We start from the raw sequence: 19,117 nt of genomic DNA, 5'->3' as shown, positions 1-19,117 counted from the left end.
GGGGCAGCATACCCCGCTGCTGAAAAGTCAACTGGAACAATGGTCAAAACACGGAAAACGTCGAAAAACTCCAACAGGGAGGACCAAAAAACTGACTATAATAACAAACTCCATGGGACTGGATAACGTCCGGAGCCAAAGACTAGGAAATTAATGTTACCAGGAGCATATTATCAGAGAAGAACGAGAACAGGGAGGGCCAAGATGGCCTTCACCACCCAAGAGAAGACCCCTTCACGGTGAGTATCCAATGGGTCGTTCTCTAGGGTGGTTTCGGCCATCTTGTCGGGACTCCCCAAGCAGTACCCCCAAGAGGGTGGGTTCCGTTAATCTCCAATAATATGCTCCAGGACCCTTCTACCGAAGGATGCCTGGACTGCATCCAGGGAGGTCAGCCTGTAGTGTCTGACAAAGGATGAGGGAGACGCCCATGTAGCCGCCCTATAGATCTGTTCTAACGGGACGTGCTTGTAGAGCGCAGCATTTGCTGCTGTGCTCCGAGTGGAATGGGCCGTAATCCCACTAGGCACAGGAACATTACTTGCCTTGTGCGCCTCTATGATGCACGCTCTGATGTTTGAGCTAATGGCAGCAGGAGACATGGCCTCCCCCAGCCGGAGGGGGGGACTACATTGATAAAGAGGGTCTCGGACCTTCTGATTTCCTCAGTACGTATGAGGAAGGCTTTAAGTGCCCTACATACGTCTAGGCAATGCCAAAGCCTCTCCCTAGGGTGAGATGGTTTGGGGCAAAAGTTGGGCAGTATTAGCTCCTGACCTAAGTGGAAGCCTGAAGCCACCTTAGGCTTGAAGGACGGGTCTGGCCGTAGTACTACTCTGTCCAGAAAAAATTGGCAAAGATTAGGGTTTGCGGACAGAGCCCTGAGCTCTGACACCCGCCTAGCGGAGGTAATGGCCACCAAGAAGAGGAGCTTCATACGCAGCCATCGAAGGTGGATCGACTGGACCGGCTCAAAGGGAGACTTGGTAAGCGCGTCCAGGACTGCGTGCAAACGCCAGGAGGGAAAACGGTGAACCACCGGAGCCTGGGACTGCTGCACCCCCTTGAGGAACTGAAGGACATCTGGATGTCTGGTGATGGAGAATGACCCTACAGGGGGAAGAACGGTGGCAAGCGCCGCCAGCTGACGCCGAAGGGTGGAGCATCGGAGGCCCGCCGCGAAGCCGTCCTGCAGGAAAAGCTGAATGGAGGCGATGGTCGGACTCTCTGGATCAACTTGCTTCCTGCTGCACCATCTGGCGAAGGCCTTCCAAGACGAGTTGTAGATACCTATTGTCGATCTCCGTCTGGCGGCAACCATGATGTCCACGACTGCCTCGGAGTAGCCCTTGCCTCTCAGACCTCTCCGCTCAAGAGCCACGCGGTCAGCCTGAGCCACCCTGGGTCCGGATGTAGCAACGGTCCCTGGGACAGGAGATCTGGGATGACCGGGAGGAGAATCGGTGACGCCACGGAAAGCTGCTGGAGGACGGAATACCACGACCGCCGGGGCCAGTTCGGAGCCACCAGGATGATCTGTCGCTTCTGTTCCTGGATCCTTCTGAGCAACCTGTGGAGGAGAGGAAGGGGGGGAAAGCATAGAGAAGGCCCGGGGGCCACCGAGCTGACAGAGCATCCACTGCCGTCGCCTGAGGATGGAAGAAACGTGCCATGAATCTGGTGGTCTGGGTATTGAGATGGTTGGTGAATAGGTCGATCACCGGTTCCCCAAAATTGTCCGCAATCAGCCGGAACACCTTGGAGTTCAGTTTCCACTCTGCGTTGGAGATGCTGGTGCGACTGAGCCAGTCCGTCTCGATGTTCAAGCATCCCTTGATGTGTTCCGCTCTGAGGGAAGCTAGGTTGGCCTCCGCCCAGAAGAGAACCCAAAAGGCCTCCCTGTGCAGTTGAGAGGAACGGGACCCCCCCTGGTGGTTTATGTAGCACTTGGCGGAGATATTGTCCGTGTGAACAACGACGTGCCTCCTCAGGATCCGACACTTTTTTTTTTCTCCTGAGGGCCAGTGCATGGCCCCCCACCGGCGAGGACGTTGATTGGCAGCGAAGCCAGGAGGGGGGACCAGAGTCCCTGGGCGAAGTGCTTTCCTAACTTTGCTCCCCACCCAGTGAGGCTTGCGTCCGAGAAGAGGTGCATCTGTCCTTGGGGCGCGAAGGTCTTTCCTCCCCTTAGGTGGCTGGGGGAGGTCCACCAGCGGAGGCTGCAGCGTACTGAAGGAGGCATGAGGAGTGCCCGCTCTCTCCGGTGGATGATGGAGATCGCATGTGGTCGCAGGAGGGACTGGAGTGGGCGCGCATGCAGTCTGCCCCATTGGATGAGGTCGATGGTGGACATGAGGAGGCCCAGCAGACTGGCAAGTTAGAGCAGGGTGGTGGTACGGGCCTGTAGCAACTGGTGGCAAGCTGCTAGGATCTTTTCTATCTTTGCTGGCGGCACGAAGAGGGTGCAGGTTGCCGTATCTATCAGCGCCCCTAGGTGCTCCATCCTCTGGGAGGGCCTCAGGGAACTCTTGTCGAGATTGATGACAAATCCATGCTCCGCCAAGGTTGTCTGTACTGTGCGGACATCCCTGATCGCGGCTTCCCTGGACCGAGACCTGATCAAGAGATCGTCCAGGTAGGGGTGGACGTGGATCCCCTGGCTGCGGAGGAGGGCAATCGGGGCTACCAGAACTTTCGTGAAAACCCTGGGGGCTGTAGCGAGCCCGAAGGGGAGGGCGACATACTGGAAGTGGAGATCCCCCAGGGCAAAGCGTAGGAAGCGGTAGTGTGCAGGGTTGATGGGGATGTGAAGATAGGCGTCCCTCAGGTCGAGGGAGGTGAGGAAGTCCCCCTGTTGGATAGCCGCAACCGTCGACCTGAGGGTCTCCATCCGAAAGCGAAATTTGCGGAGGAAGCGATTCATATGCCGGAGGTTCAAGATGGCTCTGGTGTCCCCGTTCTTTTTGGGGACAGTAAAAAAGTGGGAGTAAACTCCCGTTGAGACTTCCTCCGCGGGCACTGGTTCGATGGCTCGGATGGACATCAGGTGAGCAATCGCCTGGCGCAGTCTCGCTGCCTTCTCTGGATTTGCACTGATGGGTGATGGTAGGAAGCGGTCCTGTGGCCAGCAGTGGAACTCTAGGAGTAGCAGGAGGAAACGATCTCTTGGATCCATTGGTCTGCGAAGGGGGGTAGCCACAGATGCTGAAAGTGTAGGAGACGGCCTCCGATTTGCTCCGTTGAGTAGTCAGGCTTTGTTTCCCTGAGACGAATCAGGCCGAAATGACTTTCCTCCCCTCGGTGGACCGCGGAAGTCCTGTCTTTTCCGGAAGGAGCTCTGGCCCTGCCAGGTGGGCCGCCGGTTGTCTCGCTGGGGACGAAAGGAAGGTCGAAAGGACCGAAAGGAAGGCTTGTGAGAAAATCGGGGTTTGTCTGGCCTCACTGAGTGCGGCATGGCCTTCTTGTGATCCTTGGTCTCAATTAAGACCTTGTCCAGCTCGGAACCGAACAGGATACCCGCTTGGTAATCATAGCTGGCAACCACCGTCTTGGACAGGGTGTCGGCCTGCCACGGCTTGAGCCAGATGAGACGCCGAGTCACCGCAGCTGTGGCCATGATGCGAGACGAGGTGAGAAAAGCGTCGAAGGTGGAGTCGGCCAGGAAGGAAACTGCCATGATGACTCTTTCCACGCCCTCTCTAACCCCCTGATCCTGGGGGGGAATGATGGTGAGAAGTCGCTGGAGCCAGACCAGAGCGGCTCTGGCTACTGTGGCTGAAGGTGCTAGGATTCTAGCGGCCATAGCTGAGCCCTCATGCACTCTGCGGAGGTTGGATTCGGCCTTCCTATCTATGGGGTCCTTAATGTTTCCCTCACCGTCCCTGTGGACTAGGCCTCCTGAATGGAGGGCGGAAATGGGGCCATCCACCAGCGGGGTCTTGACGAGGCTGTGGAGATGGTCAGGGGCCAGATACAGCTTTTTGAATAGTGGAGGGAAGCCCTTGTTATTGGCTGGATTAATCCACTCCTTTCTAAATTTTCTCTCAAAGTATTGTGGGAGAGGGAAAAAATGGGAAACCTCATCCTCCGCGGGGAAAATGTTTGTAAGGCCCTCTGGGCAACCCTTAATGGGCTTGGATGGTTGCGTGGAATTAGGGTCCTCTGCCTCTGCTGAATCATGCAGAGCTAAGGCGGAGATGGTTTTAGCCAGTAGGACTGGCAGCTGCTCTATCTTAAAGAGGCGGTGAGTCTGGTCCCCGAATTCGGGGACGGGGGTGTCGTTGTCTGAGAAGTGATCAGAATCGGAACCTAGTTCCCCCTCACTGACGTCGCTAATGTCGGAGCCGTAAGTCAGTGCCAACCAGTCCCTATCTGCTCTGTGGGGGCGAGGGGACCTGGATCGGGACCTGGCCCTGTGGCGGGATTTATCCCTGCTGGAGCTAGAGGGGGGGATTTGCTGGGAAACTTCCTCCCTAATGGAGGACCGCATCAAGGTAACAAGCTGGTGGGGAGAGAAACGACTCCAGTCGTTGGGGATTTGTTCCTGCAGACTGGATGGGCCGGGAACTGCCACCTCCTGCCTGCTCGGCAGGGAAGGACCTCTCTCTGAGGAACGTTCAGGATAGAAGGCCGCAGAGGCCCTGGCGCCCTGCTGGGCAAGCGCTGCATTGGATCCGTGGCGCCGCGGCGCCGCTTCTGCGGGTCCCCTCCTTCCCGCGCTTTTTTCCCTGCCGCGGCCGTCGGCAGTGAGTTCTCGGCGGCCCGTGCACGGGCCAGCTGAACTCGCGCGCCTCCCTCTTCCTTCTCCCGGAGACCGGGAGGCGTCGCGCTCGCGGGCCTGTTGGCCGGCTGGGGGGGTGATCCGCTCCGATCGCTCCGCTCCCCGGCTCCGCGGGGGCGAGCGGGATGCCCTGGCCGCCGCCCTGGTGTTCTCCGCGGCGGAGCGGCAGAATCCCTCCCTCCCCCCGTGAGAAAGGGGCCGTGGTCATGCTCCCAGATGAGCGCGGCAAGAGGAGGGGACACTTCACGGGTCAACACTGAGACTCACCTAAACAGTTCACGCAGACGAATGACGGCGAAGAAAAGCAAAAATAAAAAGCTCTCTGTGGAAGAAAAAAGGCCTTACTCTTGAGGAGGAAAAAAAATTTCTAGGAGCCTGGTTCTAAGTTGCTGTAAATCACTAGCGAGGCAGGAAGATACTGGGGCAATTTTGGCGCCAACAGGATATGACCAAAAAGCTCTTCCTGCCTCACTAGCAAGTGGTAAAGAAGTACAACCCGACAAGATGGCCGAAACCACCCTACAGAATATATATTTTATACATGGTTTGCCTTTATTTCCCTTTCATTCAGAGAAAATCTGATAAAAATGTTATATTAATAACACCCATCAACACTAAAATTAGCTAAAACCTATGGAAATGTGTAGGATAAATGTTGGTTCTATAAATTACAAAATGCAGATTTTCCAAAAGACGAAACAGAATTTAATTGTATAACTGTTGACAGCTGCTAGACTTTGGCCCATTCCACAAGGGCAAATAAACCCAGGCTAAACATAGGATAAAACCCGGGGGGGGGGGGGACCGCACAGATCCCGCTCCTAACGCAAATCCGCTCCAAGTTTCCCTCCCCCCCAGGTTTTTCAAGAATCTGCTATTCTTTAGTTGTAACGTGGATTTCAGCCACTCACAAGCGAACGGCTGCCCCAGGAAGCAATTGCTTCCTGGTTTTTAAAGGTCTTCCCTGAGCAGCTACTCAGCATGGGAGGTGAGGTTTTTTGTTTTGTTTTTTAAAAGATGTGCCTCCATGCAAAGGCGCAATGGCTGCCCGCATTGCTTCCACGGATTCCATTTGCTGTCTGCACGGAGGCATGCAAATGGGACAGCAGAGGGGGTTACTTTATCTTGCCTGCAACCCGCTTTCCCGGTGCTGTGCGGAAGGGGCCTAGTGCTTACAAGGTACTGGAAACGAAACTTAAGCACTACAGTTGACAAGTGGATTCTGAAACATAAGGAAATCTTTCTCCTAATCAGTTTAAAGAAATGATATGATGTGTCACAATTGCAAAGAATCTGGGAAATATTTCTTGTAAAAAATACAGTGTTTATGCCTATGTATATATTATTGTGTATTAAACTTTTTCTGCAAAAAAAGAAAAGAAAGATATTAGTTCCTCCAGAAAATTAGGTAGAAAATTCTTCTAACACATCACAGACAAAAAGTTCAGTTGATTGTTGTGGGTTTTCCGGGCTGTGTGGCCGTGGTCATAAGAACATAAGAACATAAGAACATAAGAACAAGCCAGCTGGATCAGACCAAAGTCCATCTAGTCCAGCTCTTTGCTACTCGCAGTGGCCCACCAGGTGCCATTGGGAGCTCACATGTAGGATGTGAACGCAATGGCCTTCTGCGGCTGTTGCTCCTGATCACCTGGTCTGTTAAGGCATTTGCAATCTCAGATCAAAGAGGATCAAGATTGGTAGCCATAAATCGACTTCTCCTCCATAAATCTGTCCAAGCCCCTTTTAAAGCTATCCAGGTTAGTGGCCATCACCAACTCCTGTGGCAGCATATTCCAAACACCAATCACACGTTGCGTGAAGAAGTGTTTCCTTTTATTAGTCCTAATTCTTCCCCCCAGCATTTTCAATGAATGCCCCCTGGTTCTAGTATTGTGAGAAAGAGAGAAAAATTTCTCTCTGTCAACATTTTCTACCCCATGCATAATTTTGTAGACTTCAATCATATCCCCCCTCAGCCGCCTCCTCTCCAAACTAAAGAGTCCCAAAAGCTGCAGCCTCTCCTCATAGGGAAGGTGCTCCAATCCCTCAATCATCCTCGTTGCCCTTCTCTGCACTTTTTCTATCTCCTCAATATCCTTTTTGAGATGCGGCAACCAGAACTGGACCGCACAGTACTCCAAAGGTGCAATTGCTAGCACCACTGCTTTATATAAGGGCATGACAATCTTAGCAGTTTTATTCTCAATTCCTTTCCTAATTATCCCCAGCATAGAGTTTGCCTTTTTTACAGCTGCCATGCATTGAGTTGACATTCCCATGGAACTATCAACTAAGACGCCTAAATCCCTTTCCTGGTCTGTGACTGATAGCACTGACCCCTGTAGTGTGTATGTGAAGTTTGGATTTTTTGCCCCTATGTGCATCACTTTACATTTATCTACACTGAACAGCATTTGCCATTTCTGAGCCCACTCACCTAATTTATCAAGGTCCGCTTGGAGCTCTTCGCAATCCTTTGTGGTTCTCACCACCCTACATAATTTGGTATCATCTGCAAACTTGGCCACCACGCTACCCACCCCTACTTCCAGGTCATTTATGAATAGGTTAAAGAGCACTGATCCCAATACAGATCCTTGGGGGACACCACTCCAGACATCTCTCCATTGTTTGGTAGATTTTGTTCCTAACGTTTCGCCTGCATCTGTGGCTGACATCTTCAGAGGTGTATCACAGAGGGAAGTCTGTTACATACTGTGTCCAGTTCAGTCTCTACTCCAGTATCTATCTGAAGGACACACTGAATCTTCCTCCAGAAAACTATAGCTGATTTACATATTATTTGCATAGGATTCCCACAAACCCTACAGATGCCAAAACTATAGGTGGTCTACAGATACCTTATATTCTGCTACAGAGTTTCTTTGAATTTGGTGTAGAATGATAAATATGAGAAACTTGTAACAGCCCATGAAGAGGGAAAAAAGCTTACTAGAGAGACTTTGAAAGCACACAAAATTGGCATTTTCTTAACTGCCTGCTTGTTTCTGTTTTTCTAGCAATTTCTGCCATCACACTTTCAAATTCTGAAAATCTGAGGTCTAGAAGCATTTTAAAATAAAAGGTAAAAGAATCAGCAAAATTAAAAAAAACCCTCAAACCTTGGAAACAGCAAGCTAGATATTAGATATTTCCAACTCTGTGTTGAAAAGTCCTCTTCGTGCAGTTGCAAAAATCATCTTATACCCACTCCCTGACAAAGTCTGAAAGCAAACAACTTCCAGATTAGAAAGGACAGAAGGACCAATCTCAGCAACCAGGCCTTTGTTCCAATATTACCCAGCTTAAAATTAAGCACATAACTCACTAGAATCAGGGAGTTATGGGAGAAGGAAGGAAACGGATCATCCTCAATGAATTAGTTCTGATATGAAAGATGCCTCATTGAGGCAGTTAAAAAGACAAAGATGACTAATATGTTTTGCTGACACTGTCATTTTTGCTGTTTGGGGGCATTTTCCACCTTCAAGAACAAAAAACACAACAGAAATAAATGTAACTAATATTTTAAAATGAGAATCAGTCATAAACACATATGACCTGTGAAATATATTTTGGTTTTGAAGTCAAAGTATAGTGGCTCTGTCATCTATAGATCACAAACTCCAAGACTGTTGTGCTAATATATGGGTTTGGAAGACTGGATTATCCAATACTGAAAACCCTCCAGTCACCATTTGCACAGTACAGTTATCCATTTTTTCCCAATGGAAGTCATAATTTATATCAATTTTCATAGCAGCTTATTTCCTCCTTCTCTTTTGCAGTGAAGGAAACTGAGACAGAATGCAAAATCTGTCCAACTGAATCTCATCAGATGTCTGAAAAGCCTTTGCTTCCAACCCAAGGTAAGCTGGAACACTGTGTTGGCATTTTTTGTGTGTTTATGTATGAAACTTATGAAACCTTATTCAGAAACCAAGTTTTACTATAGATTTATAGCAGCCACAACTCATTACAATCAGCAGTTATTTCCATTAAGCAAGAAGTTTAATCCGTGCTATATCATGAAGATCCCTTCAGGTGAATTTGGCCCATTATCTCTTAGCATAAACTACTTCACAGGCTTGTTATGAGAAAAAAAGTGAAGGTGGGGAAAAACACATACACCACCCCAAACTTTAAGAGGTTAATAACTATAGTAGTACAGCTTTATTTATTGTTTGTTTGTCTGTTTGTTTGTTTCATTTAATATACCGCTCACCCCGAAGGGTTCTGAGCAGTGTACAGTAGCATACTAAAACATCACAATATAAAACCCCATAAAATACAATAAAACTATTTTAAAAATTAGATGGCAAAAATACAGAAATTTACAGATGGTGAACAACATTTTGTTCCTTGGGGCTGGTCCACCACAAAATAGAATACAGGGTGAGATGGAACAAATTACAGGGATGGCACACAGTCAACGGCTACCCCCTCCAAAGGTCAGTGGAATAATTCTCTTTTACAAGCCCTGCGTTACTGTTCCAGATCCCGCAGGGATCTTACAGACGATGATAATGACTAAAGGCAGGGACTAAAGCAAAGAAGGCCCTAGCCTGGATGGAGGCCAGTGGTATCATGGAGGGGGCAGGGACCACCAGTAAATTGGCCTCTGCGTTTGTGGAGATATATGGGGAGAAACGGCCCCTCAGGTATGAGGGCCCCAACACCTTGAAGGTGATCCTTTAGGATGAATCCTATCTTCTACAGATCACATCCCTTATTAATCCAGTCATCAAGGAACATTAAATAGGATTATCAGTCCTGCATTAAAAAACTCCTTCTCCAAAAAGATGGTACATCCTACAACAGAGGTCCCCAACCTTTTTGGTACTATGACCCACAAGTCCAAATTTACTTGATATGGTGACCAGTCCAGGAATGGCCTGAAGTTATTTTAAACTATGACTTTGGCACTTGCCTAGTTCAGCATTCTATTTTGTACAATGGTTAACCAGCTGTCTTTGAGAAACCAACAAACATCACACAAAAGTCATAGCTGCCTCCACTATGAACCCACAGCAACTGGCATTCCAACATACACAGCCTTCCCATACAGAGGTTACATTCCACCCTTTCCTTTTCCATTACTTCTTCTTATTCCCTCAAATATTCTAAGAAAATCACTCCAGTGAGCCAGTGTTGTGTATTAGTTAAGAGAAGGTGGACTATAATCTGGAGAACTGGGTTTGTTATCCCATTCCTCCACATGAGAAGCAGACTCTTATCTGGTGAACTGGATTTGTCTCCCCGCTCTGACACATGAAGCCAGCTGAGTGACCTTGGGCTAGTCACAGTTCCTCAGAACTCTCTCAGCCCCACCTGCCTCACAAGGTATCTGTTGTGGTGAGAGGAAAGGAAAAGGAGTTTGTAAGCCGCCTTGAGACTCCTTACAGGAGTGAAAGGTGGGGTGTAAATCCAAAACAATCTTCTTTTTCTTAACCATCAGACACATTTTATTTGATCAACATATATATGCAGAGGAAAAATACCAACTAATGTATGACAGGGGAAATATTGTTTCTGGGATCAGGTTCCAAAATACAAAAGAGAGTAATGGAAAGGGGAGGGTTGACCATCAGAGAGGGCTGGTTCACGGGCCAATCTCAGAGGCTTCATGACCCACTCTTGGATTCTGACCTACAGTCTGATAAACACTGCCTTAGAGCAGCTCAGGATATATGTATGGGAGCTTCCTCTACATCCAAATCTGCCATTTTAATACACAAACAGGAATGCAGGAAGCAATACCTGGTCTCATAAATGTGCCAGATTTCTCAAGAGTCTATTTATTTTCCCATCCTGGAGGGAAGCAACAGATAAGCCATGAGTGCCACGTGCAATTATACAGCTCATATAAGCTGACTCAATGCATCTGCAATCACCCTACACTCCCCATTCTTAAAAACATCAACGGCAAACAAACTTTACATTATGCATTGTGGACAAAGAAAAGGAAACAGGAAAGTAATTTGATGACATACATGCTATGATGCCTTTGCATGTTGGTAGCCCAGTTCTTCCCAATTTTTACCACTAACCTCCCCTCTCCCTCCCCAAAGGAAAACTTGGTTAACACTTTACTTGAACTGCTGGTCTTTGGTGCTCCTTGTTTTTGCCAGAAATCGTTCAGCCAGCTTCTCTAAATTCCTGGAATAATCCATCTCAATCTCTGCCTTCTTGCGGAAGAAATCTTGTAGATCCTGCAGCAGCTGCACTCTAAGCTCACATTGCTGATCAAGACATTTCAGTTGCTCAATAAGCTGGGCTCGAATCTCTGCAAACCAGGAGGGGAAAAAACCACACACATATACTGTTAAAAACAGATTGCTAACATAAGAAGTAAAGTTATCAATTATTTGAAGAAACACAATACTGGTCATCATCAGCTGGCAAGAAGAGATGCAGGAAGGATTCTAGATCCTATCATTACATACTGGTGAAGGAAGAGTAGGGCTCATAAATGAAGTGGAGGCAGCCCCTGAGGTGCCAAGGTCACAACTGCAGCACTATAAAACAGTACAACTGCTAAATGGATAGGAGAACACAGTTCAGCAAGTAATGTTGTCACCTGAACCCATACCAGGTTCCCCTATGTTCTCAGTAGCAGTGTGCCTCCACAATGCTAAATCCATGGCCCTGGTACAACTGCCAAATGTCCTCTATTAAGGACTGCACATCACCCTCAGTGGTGGGAGCTGGGATTGCACCAGCAACCCACAATCCTAGCACTGCCTGGAAGGTTCATGTCAAAAACACTTTGCTTCCCAAAGAAAAACAGAAATATATTTGTAAATAAGCACTGTGGTGTGGTAGACAGAGCAACAGTCAGATTTGGTTCAGGTTCTCTCTCAGATATGAAGCTCAGTGGCCGACCTTCAGTAAATTTCATTATCTCACATACCATGAAATGCTGTTCTGGATGAAATGGAAATAGCCTCATATACAATGACCTGAGCTGCTTAGAGGAAGGCCAGGATATGGTGATCAATATTATGCAAAAGCCAGTTCGTAAAAATAAAGGTTAAACTTGCTACTATCACTTACACATCCCAAATGGCCACTTACTAAGCAAGACTTCAGCAAAACCTCTTTATGGCTGTCTATGTCCATAGACTAAAAACAGCTATGATTGGACACTGCATGATCAGTGTAAAAAAAGGCAACTGGGAATCTAGCACAATCCACTTATGAGTCTTTTACTGCTGAAGATTATTTCAGTTTGCAGAATCAAGGGGTGTACCTTGCTTCCCAACGAACTGATCGTTGCTTACATGCCTACTGAATCTCTGTCTAGATCAGTGATAGCGAACTTTTTCGACACCAAGTGCCCAAATTGCAACCCAAAACCCACAATGATCGCAAAGTGCCAACACGGCAATTTAACCTGAATACTGAGGTTTTAGTTTAGAAAAAATGATTGGCTCTGAGACATGCATTACTCGGGAGTAAGCTTGGTGGTAGTTGGTTTGCTTTGAAGCAACGTGCAACTCTTTGAACGGGTGAATCACGACCCTAGGAGAGTTTACTCAGAAGCAAGCCCCATTGCCAGCAATCGAGCTTACTCCCAGGTAAAGGATTGCGCTTTAGTTCTTCGCATGAAAATCAGTGGGGTTTAACAGCACTTTACACTGCTTCCCCAAAACTAGGTCTTAGGTTTAATGCTAATAAAACCCAGTGGCCCAGGCCAGCCTAGATGTGGGGGGGAGGCGATTCCCCATGACATGACTAACCCCAGTTCACAGAGAGGGTCTTGAGGCTGGGACTCCCTGGCACCCGTGCAAGGAGCAGGTTCGCCACCAAGCAGAGCAGGGAAGAAGACTGACTGGACTGGGGGGTCTCAGCATTCTGGGCATTAATGCATCTTCCCTAAAGAGGGAATTCCTTTGCAAGCTCATACTTGGACAAAACCAAAGCAATGATGGGCATTCAGAAGGCTAAATTTGGGATTACTCAATTAGATGCAGGGATTCCAGCTGCACCACTGAAATTAAATGCACCACATCAAATTAAGAATGCTTTGCTTTTGGAAGACCTAATATACTCACATCCCCCAACTGGAAAAGGTCACAGGAAAGCCAATTCCATTTTTCATGAAAAGGATGTCTCTGTTTAAAATCTGCAAGCAAATTCGTTTTGCCTGGACAAAGGGTTTTTTTTCACATTAGATCGGGCTTCCATTAATGCCATGCTTTTAGACTGATAAATGTTTCATTAAGACCACCCAACGCTTGTAACAGCCTATGGGGAGATACATTTACATTACTAACCCAATGGAAAACTAACCAGCCATCAAATTTTGAAACTGACAGCACTTTTCTGATCCCACAATTAAGCCCCAACAATACCCCCTACTTTTGGCTACTGAGTATTAAGTAAGGTGGATGATTCCAACTTCATCAATAACAACACCCTCCCCCCCACCCCAACCTGCCAAATGATTATGCATTGTCCTCCATTACTCCCTGGGAACTCAAAATGTTAATTAGAACTGCCTGTTACTGCTGGAAATTTGCTGCAGCCTCTCAACACTTGTTTATAAAGCATCTTTGTTCCAAGACTGAATTTATATTGAACAATATAAATAAGCAAATGCTGTAGTTAGCATTCAAGGCGCTTCTGTCTTTGTTTATGGCTGCGGATTATCTGGATACAAAGCTTGATACAAACTGTCTCATTTGTGGCAAAAGAGCTGTTTCGAGTATTTATTTCTGAAAAGGTCCATTTGAAAAATATACAGACAAAGATGAAAAACCACATCTATGTGAGGAAGAACCCATGAATGAAGAAAGCTTACAGATACCGACCAGCTTTATCTCACTAACTGAACTGAAAAATATACTGAAAATAGAATCAAATCCTATTGAGCTGTTTTAACCTTCAAGCAACACACCACTGCCTGGGGCCAACAGTCAAACAGTGAAGTTGCCTATTAGAGAAGTAAACACACACAGTCATCATTTCCTATTTAGATCCAAGCAGTTAAGTTTACCTCTCTCAAAGTTCCCATGTGTTAATATAATTCTGTAGCTTAATTATCCAAAACTGATGAGAGCATACAAAACGAGCTGCATAGAATCATCATATGTTCCACCTATAAAATGAATAGCACATACCAATAATTATAAGTTTAACACCCAGAACCCACATATAATATAATATTGTTTCAGCATTTTATACCGTGAAGTTTTTTCCTTACCTTTCTCCTCAACCTCACCCACCCACCCACACAAACCCTCAATTTTTTCTTTTTTAAAAAATTAAGCAGTTCAACTTAGACTAGATTGAAACCATGATTTGAGACTAATAATAGACAGACTTTCTCTATACCCCAAGTGTGATCAATTCAGGTAATTTTAGGTCTGGCAAGAGGTCTTCTCATAAGTGTATAACACCACCTAGAGCTTGTGTATAAGGTGACAGGAAACATGGATGCACTTCAATATATAAATATATTAGGAAGGAAGAAACCGCATGGCCACACATACTCCTGGAGAGATACTAACATTATTACACACCACCATTAACATGCATTTTGCCTGGTATGGCTTTCTATTCTAATTTGGGGGGGGGGGGGGTTGCAGCAAGCTCAACAATTTCTAATAATAGCACTTTAACCTGCTGAGGAAATCACTTCTGTAGCTTTGCAGGCAGGTAATGCTGAGTGGCTTGGAGACCGACTTTTGGAAGAGTTTAATCCCATTGAGGATTTTACCATGCTGAAACAGGCAGCTTTTACTGCAAATAGTAGAAATATTACAATACTGGCCTTCGAGGCCTTAAACAGAAAAAGTGCTCTTCTTCTTGTCTAAGAAGTCAATGAGACCCTGAACAGTTCACTGTATTAATTAACTTAAACTATTTTTTTTCAATTAAAATATAAACTATAGCAGACTTTTTGGTCTCTCTCTGTATGCAAGAGAAAGACCACAATTATTTCCAGCATGACTTTCTGAACACAAGACTTGCCTAAATGTTGCCTGAGATTAAAGATACTGCATAAGGGATTCTCATTCATTTCTGCATCTGTCCACATGGTTGCCTATCCAAGAATATTGAAAGTGAAGAAGGCAACCTCTGACTGGGATGGGAGGATAGTCATTGCTTAAAGGGTTGGTCTGAACAAAAGGGCTTCCCTGGCATGTTGAAGGTACGAAATGAAGATTTTTCTTGAAAGGAACCCTGAAGTTTCCACTGGAGGTGTCCCCCATCTCTAGTGGTTCTAGAGAGAACCCTATGGGTTCTGAAGGTAGCCCTGGAGTTGTCTTGTTGGCGTTCCTGTTTGATAAATTTAGGAATTGTCTTCTTTTTATCTTTGGTTTCAACCAGCACCTGGTCCAGGTCCCTATCAAAGAGAGGTCCTCCATGAAAAGAGTAACTGACCACAAGGTTCTTGGAATGAGCATCCGCCTGCCACAGACGGAGCAATGCGTTGCGTCGTGCTACAACGTTGGAGGCCATGGTACGGGCCACTAGGGTTAATGCGTCAAACATGGCATCTGCCAAAAAGGAGTTAGTGATGAGCACCTTTTCAACGCCCTCTCTAATCCCCAGCTCCTGTAGGGGGAGCATTTCCAGAATTCCTTTGAGCCATACCATGGTAGCTCTGGCCACCATGTAGGAAGGGGCAAGTGTCTTGATGGTGGCGGCTAGCCACTCATGAGATCTGCGCAGAGCAGCATCAGAAAGCCTGTCTAATGAATTTTTAATGCTGCCTTCGCCCTCCTTAGCCACCAAACCCCCTGAGTGCAGGGAAGCTACTGGGGAATCCACAGGGGAAATCTAAAGCATAGAGTGTACGTATTGGGGCACGACATATAATTTTTTGAAGAAAGGAGAAAGCCCCTTTCAGGCAGCTGGGTTAAGTCATTCTCTCCTTATGTGTTTTTCAAAACATTCAGGAAAAGGGAAGCAAAGATTTTGTCTGTCTTCCTGAATCTGAATAAAACAAAACAGGCTATCCCAATGTTTTTACCAGCTATGTGAATGCCAACAATCTTAGGAATCTGCAGGGAAATTAAATACCTTTGTGATGCCAGTAGTGAAGGAATACAATTGCTCAGGTCTTCACAAATTTGCTTTTCATCTCTTTTTTCTCCTACCGTATATGCTTGCCTACGGCTGCATTTGAACCAGTTATTTAAACATTTTAAATATGATTTAAGCTTTCATTTATAGAATGGAAAGTTAACTAGCAATCTTAAGAGTGCAAAATCCCCCAATAGGTCAGCTAATGAGAGGAAGCTTGCTGTTAAAAGAAAAATCACCCAATCCTGCAGTCACATTCTAAGAGATGACAACATTAATGAGCGGTTCAGTTCCTGGGGAACTACACAGTGTTCTGAAAGCAAGAATGCAATTAAAGCCTTTTTAAAAAGAATTCCTTCATGACTGGGTTATTATAAACATCAAGAAAACTCTTTCAGCATGAGAACCTGTGTTTAATACAACCCAGAAATTCTAGTAACCTGCCTGGTGAGCATACGTACTGTCTGCTGCTGTCACAACAAGAGTTATCAGATTGGCATGAATGGCTTCCACTGAATTTTAAAATGCTGTTTTTGCTACTTTAGGGAAGCCACAGTGTAAGAACTACAGCACCAACAAAAGTGCAAATTCATTATGATGCCTTCTAAGACGTGTGTACTGGTGATGAATGCAGACACTTTGTTGCATTCAGGCAAGTGAATAAAGGGTTAAAATTAGTACTCCATGTGATTGGCTGGAGGGAACTAGGGAGAGTTATTTAGCCAGTGCACAGGAATTCTGGGGGAGTTCTGAGGAGTGTTGCTCAGAGAGAGATCTGAGTGGTGAAAGAGCTCTGAGGAGAGCTTCTATTCAGTCAGAGCAGGTGGAACAGGAGTAAAAACAGATTACTCCACTCTGGTAGTGTCTAGAAGGCTCTGTGAAAGATGGACTAAAAAACAGAAGGCAATTTTTTTTTCAAACCTTGCCGACATCTTTTTATGTTCCTGTAAATAAAATCTTATTTCACTTGTTTAACCTTTTAAAAACACAAAAGCCTCTATTGCCTTTATTCAGTTTCAGAAACCTGACAGGAAAACAAAAGGGTTGTTGGGAATTCGACATCTAACATATTTTTCCTCTGTCTCAGCTAATTTTATTTTAGAGCATTCATTTATGCAAGGTGGGGAATAAATATCTATGTACACTACCTCAGTGCCCAACACAGTAGATGGTTGCTCAAGGAGCCCTCACAGTGACAGTTTGAATTTTAGCAGGAAAACTCCTGAGAGCCCCTTGCCTGAGAAGTTGTATAGCACACCATTCCCTATGGCCTAAACCTCATAGTATCTCATATCTGGATACTGACTTTGCAATTCTGGATACATCTTCACTTTAGAGTGAAGCCTGGAAGTCTGGTGTGGCAAAGTTTAACTGACTCCTATCACTCTAATTGGGATACTAAAATACTTAACCAAGGGTCTTTCCTCACTTTTCCCTCGGCCGCCGTCACTGTTGCGTTAAATTCCTGAAGACGGCATCCCTGGCGCGACGCCCGGGCTGCCCCTCATATCTACCCTCTCGGCTACGCGCCCCCACGCTGGCTCCGCTACAAGCAGAGGTCATCAAAAGGCTTTGTAAGAGCTGAGGGATGCTCAAGGCTGAGGGGGCGCGACAGCGGCAGCTGCACTGTCGCCGCCCCTCTCGTGGGGATTGCCGGGGAACCCCGCACTACCCTCCTCAAGTAAAGCGGGGCTTAAGGTAAGTGGGAAAGGGGCCCAAGTTAAGACCCTAGGTTTCTCCTTGGACTTTTTAAACAAATCTAGGCGAGGCTCAAATCCTCCAAATAATAAAACAAAGAATATTGGATACTGAAAAACAAATTTTGTCATCTCACACCAGTAGACCATGCTCACCACTGATCTATGGGATTCCAAGGTCACCCCGTGGATCTTTACCAGACTATTTTTCCAACCTCACATCCTCAGTTTTAAGATGTATCTTTATGCAGGCCTGTTTCAACATTCTTCCTACAGCAACAACTCAAGGAAGATATGTTCGCATTACTTTGCACGAAAGGTTCTGCTCCTGCTCCTCAACTTTGACTGAAACAACAGGTTCTACTGCATTGTACCTGCCACACTGATCTACGCAAACTATTTACTGAGCTGCACATCAATTTAAACCCTACTCTCTCTAGTAGGGATAGGATCCAGATACTTTTAAACGATCGCTGTTCCAAATAGAATGAAGACGTAGCAAAGTTCCTAGTTCTGGCTTTGTTAAAACACTATGACTTTGATCTTATTTTGGTTATCCTTGTTTTAAAACTCTATCTTATGCCTAATAAAGGTCATTGATTGATTGATTGATTGATTGATTGATTGATTGATTGATTGATTGGATTAAATTCAAATCTACAAAACCTTGAATTTTCTGAGTCCAGCATATTTCTATGCACATATCTTCACTGCTTCCAGAGCACTGGCATATTTTCAAAAGGCTCTGATTAAAAATTACGGATGAGCAGACTCACTAGGTTCTAGAAATGAATCCCTTTTATTCAGTCAAATTCTGGTGTGTTACTATGATTTTTCAAATGGATTTCAGCAACCCACTGCAAGTATGCCCCCCCAAAAAACTTAGCATGGTCAGGTCTCTCTATAACTTTCAGACATGCTGAGTCATTAGTGCTTCCTGTATTGGATGACTTTGGTTTCAAAGTGAATAAAGTGAAGCCTGCCATACCAAGTCAGCAAGAATGTTCTTGCCACATCCTTACTTTTGTTTTTTTGCCTTAGTCTCTGCCTCCATCTTGAGCTTGTGACCAGCTGTGTTCAGCCATCCACTCAGGGCTCATGAAAGACTATTCTCAGAATAATAGAAGGTTGTGTTGGCAGAAGAATAGGTAGGAATGGAGATGTCCAGCCAAGTCACATCATAGCTTGAGAAGTACAATGGCTGTTCATAAAAGCATTATCTGGCAGAGAGACATATCCTAACACAATGGAAGCACAGAAAGACACCGATTCCATCATGTACCGAAGGCTTTTGTTTAGGTTACTTCAATTCAACCACAGTGCTGCTTTGATGCAATGCTTTGTTGCCTTGCCACATTCCTTTCCAACAAAGGAAATCCCAGAGAAATCAGGCTCTAATTGAGGAAGCTTTCTCCACTAACCTGGCATATTCCAATGAGACATCAAAGTCTGCCTGTAACATACCTCCTCATTCACCCAGAACAGATGCTGAACATATATATGTTGAAGGCCTAAGAAAAGTTTTGTGGAGGCCTAGAGTGTCCACAAAGTTTTCAGCTATCTTTTTAGCAAAGCCTACATCACAGAGTTTTGTTTTCTT

The 19,117-nt window shown here is 45.9% G+C and overlaps 1 protein-coding gene across 5 annotated transcripts in view; it reads right to left on the bottom strand.

Annotated features, from left to right (window-relative positions):
• SRGAP2 (SLIT-ROBO Rho GTPase activating protein 2) overlaps positions 1-19,117 on the bottom strand; it is a 259,927-nt gene that overhangs the window by 161,579 nt on the left and 79,231 nt on the right. For all 5 annotated transcript variants that reach the window (XM_048496312.1, XM_048496314.1, XM_048496315.1 and 2 more), the window contains exon 3: positions 10,877-11,069. In XM_048496312.1, coding sequence (XP_048352269.1) covers positions 10,877-11,069 — 193 coding nt within the window. The remainder of the gene's footprint in view (positions 1-10,876; positions 11,070-19,117) is intronic.

The sequence above is a fragment of the Sphaerodactylus townsendi genome, linkage group LG05, assembly GCF_021028975.2.
Source record: "Sphaerodactylus townsendi isolate TG3544 linkage group LG05, MPM_Stown_v2.3, whole genome shotgun sequence".
NCBI lineage: Eukaryota > Metazoa > Chordata > Lepidosauria > Squamata > Sphaerodactylidae > Sphaerodactylus > Sphaerodactylus townsendi.
This window is presented reverse-complemented; position numbering and strand designations above follow the sequence as displayed.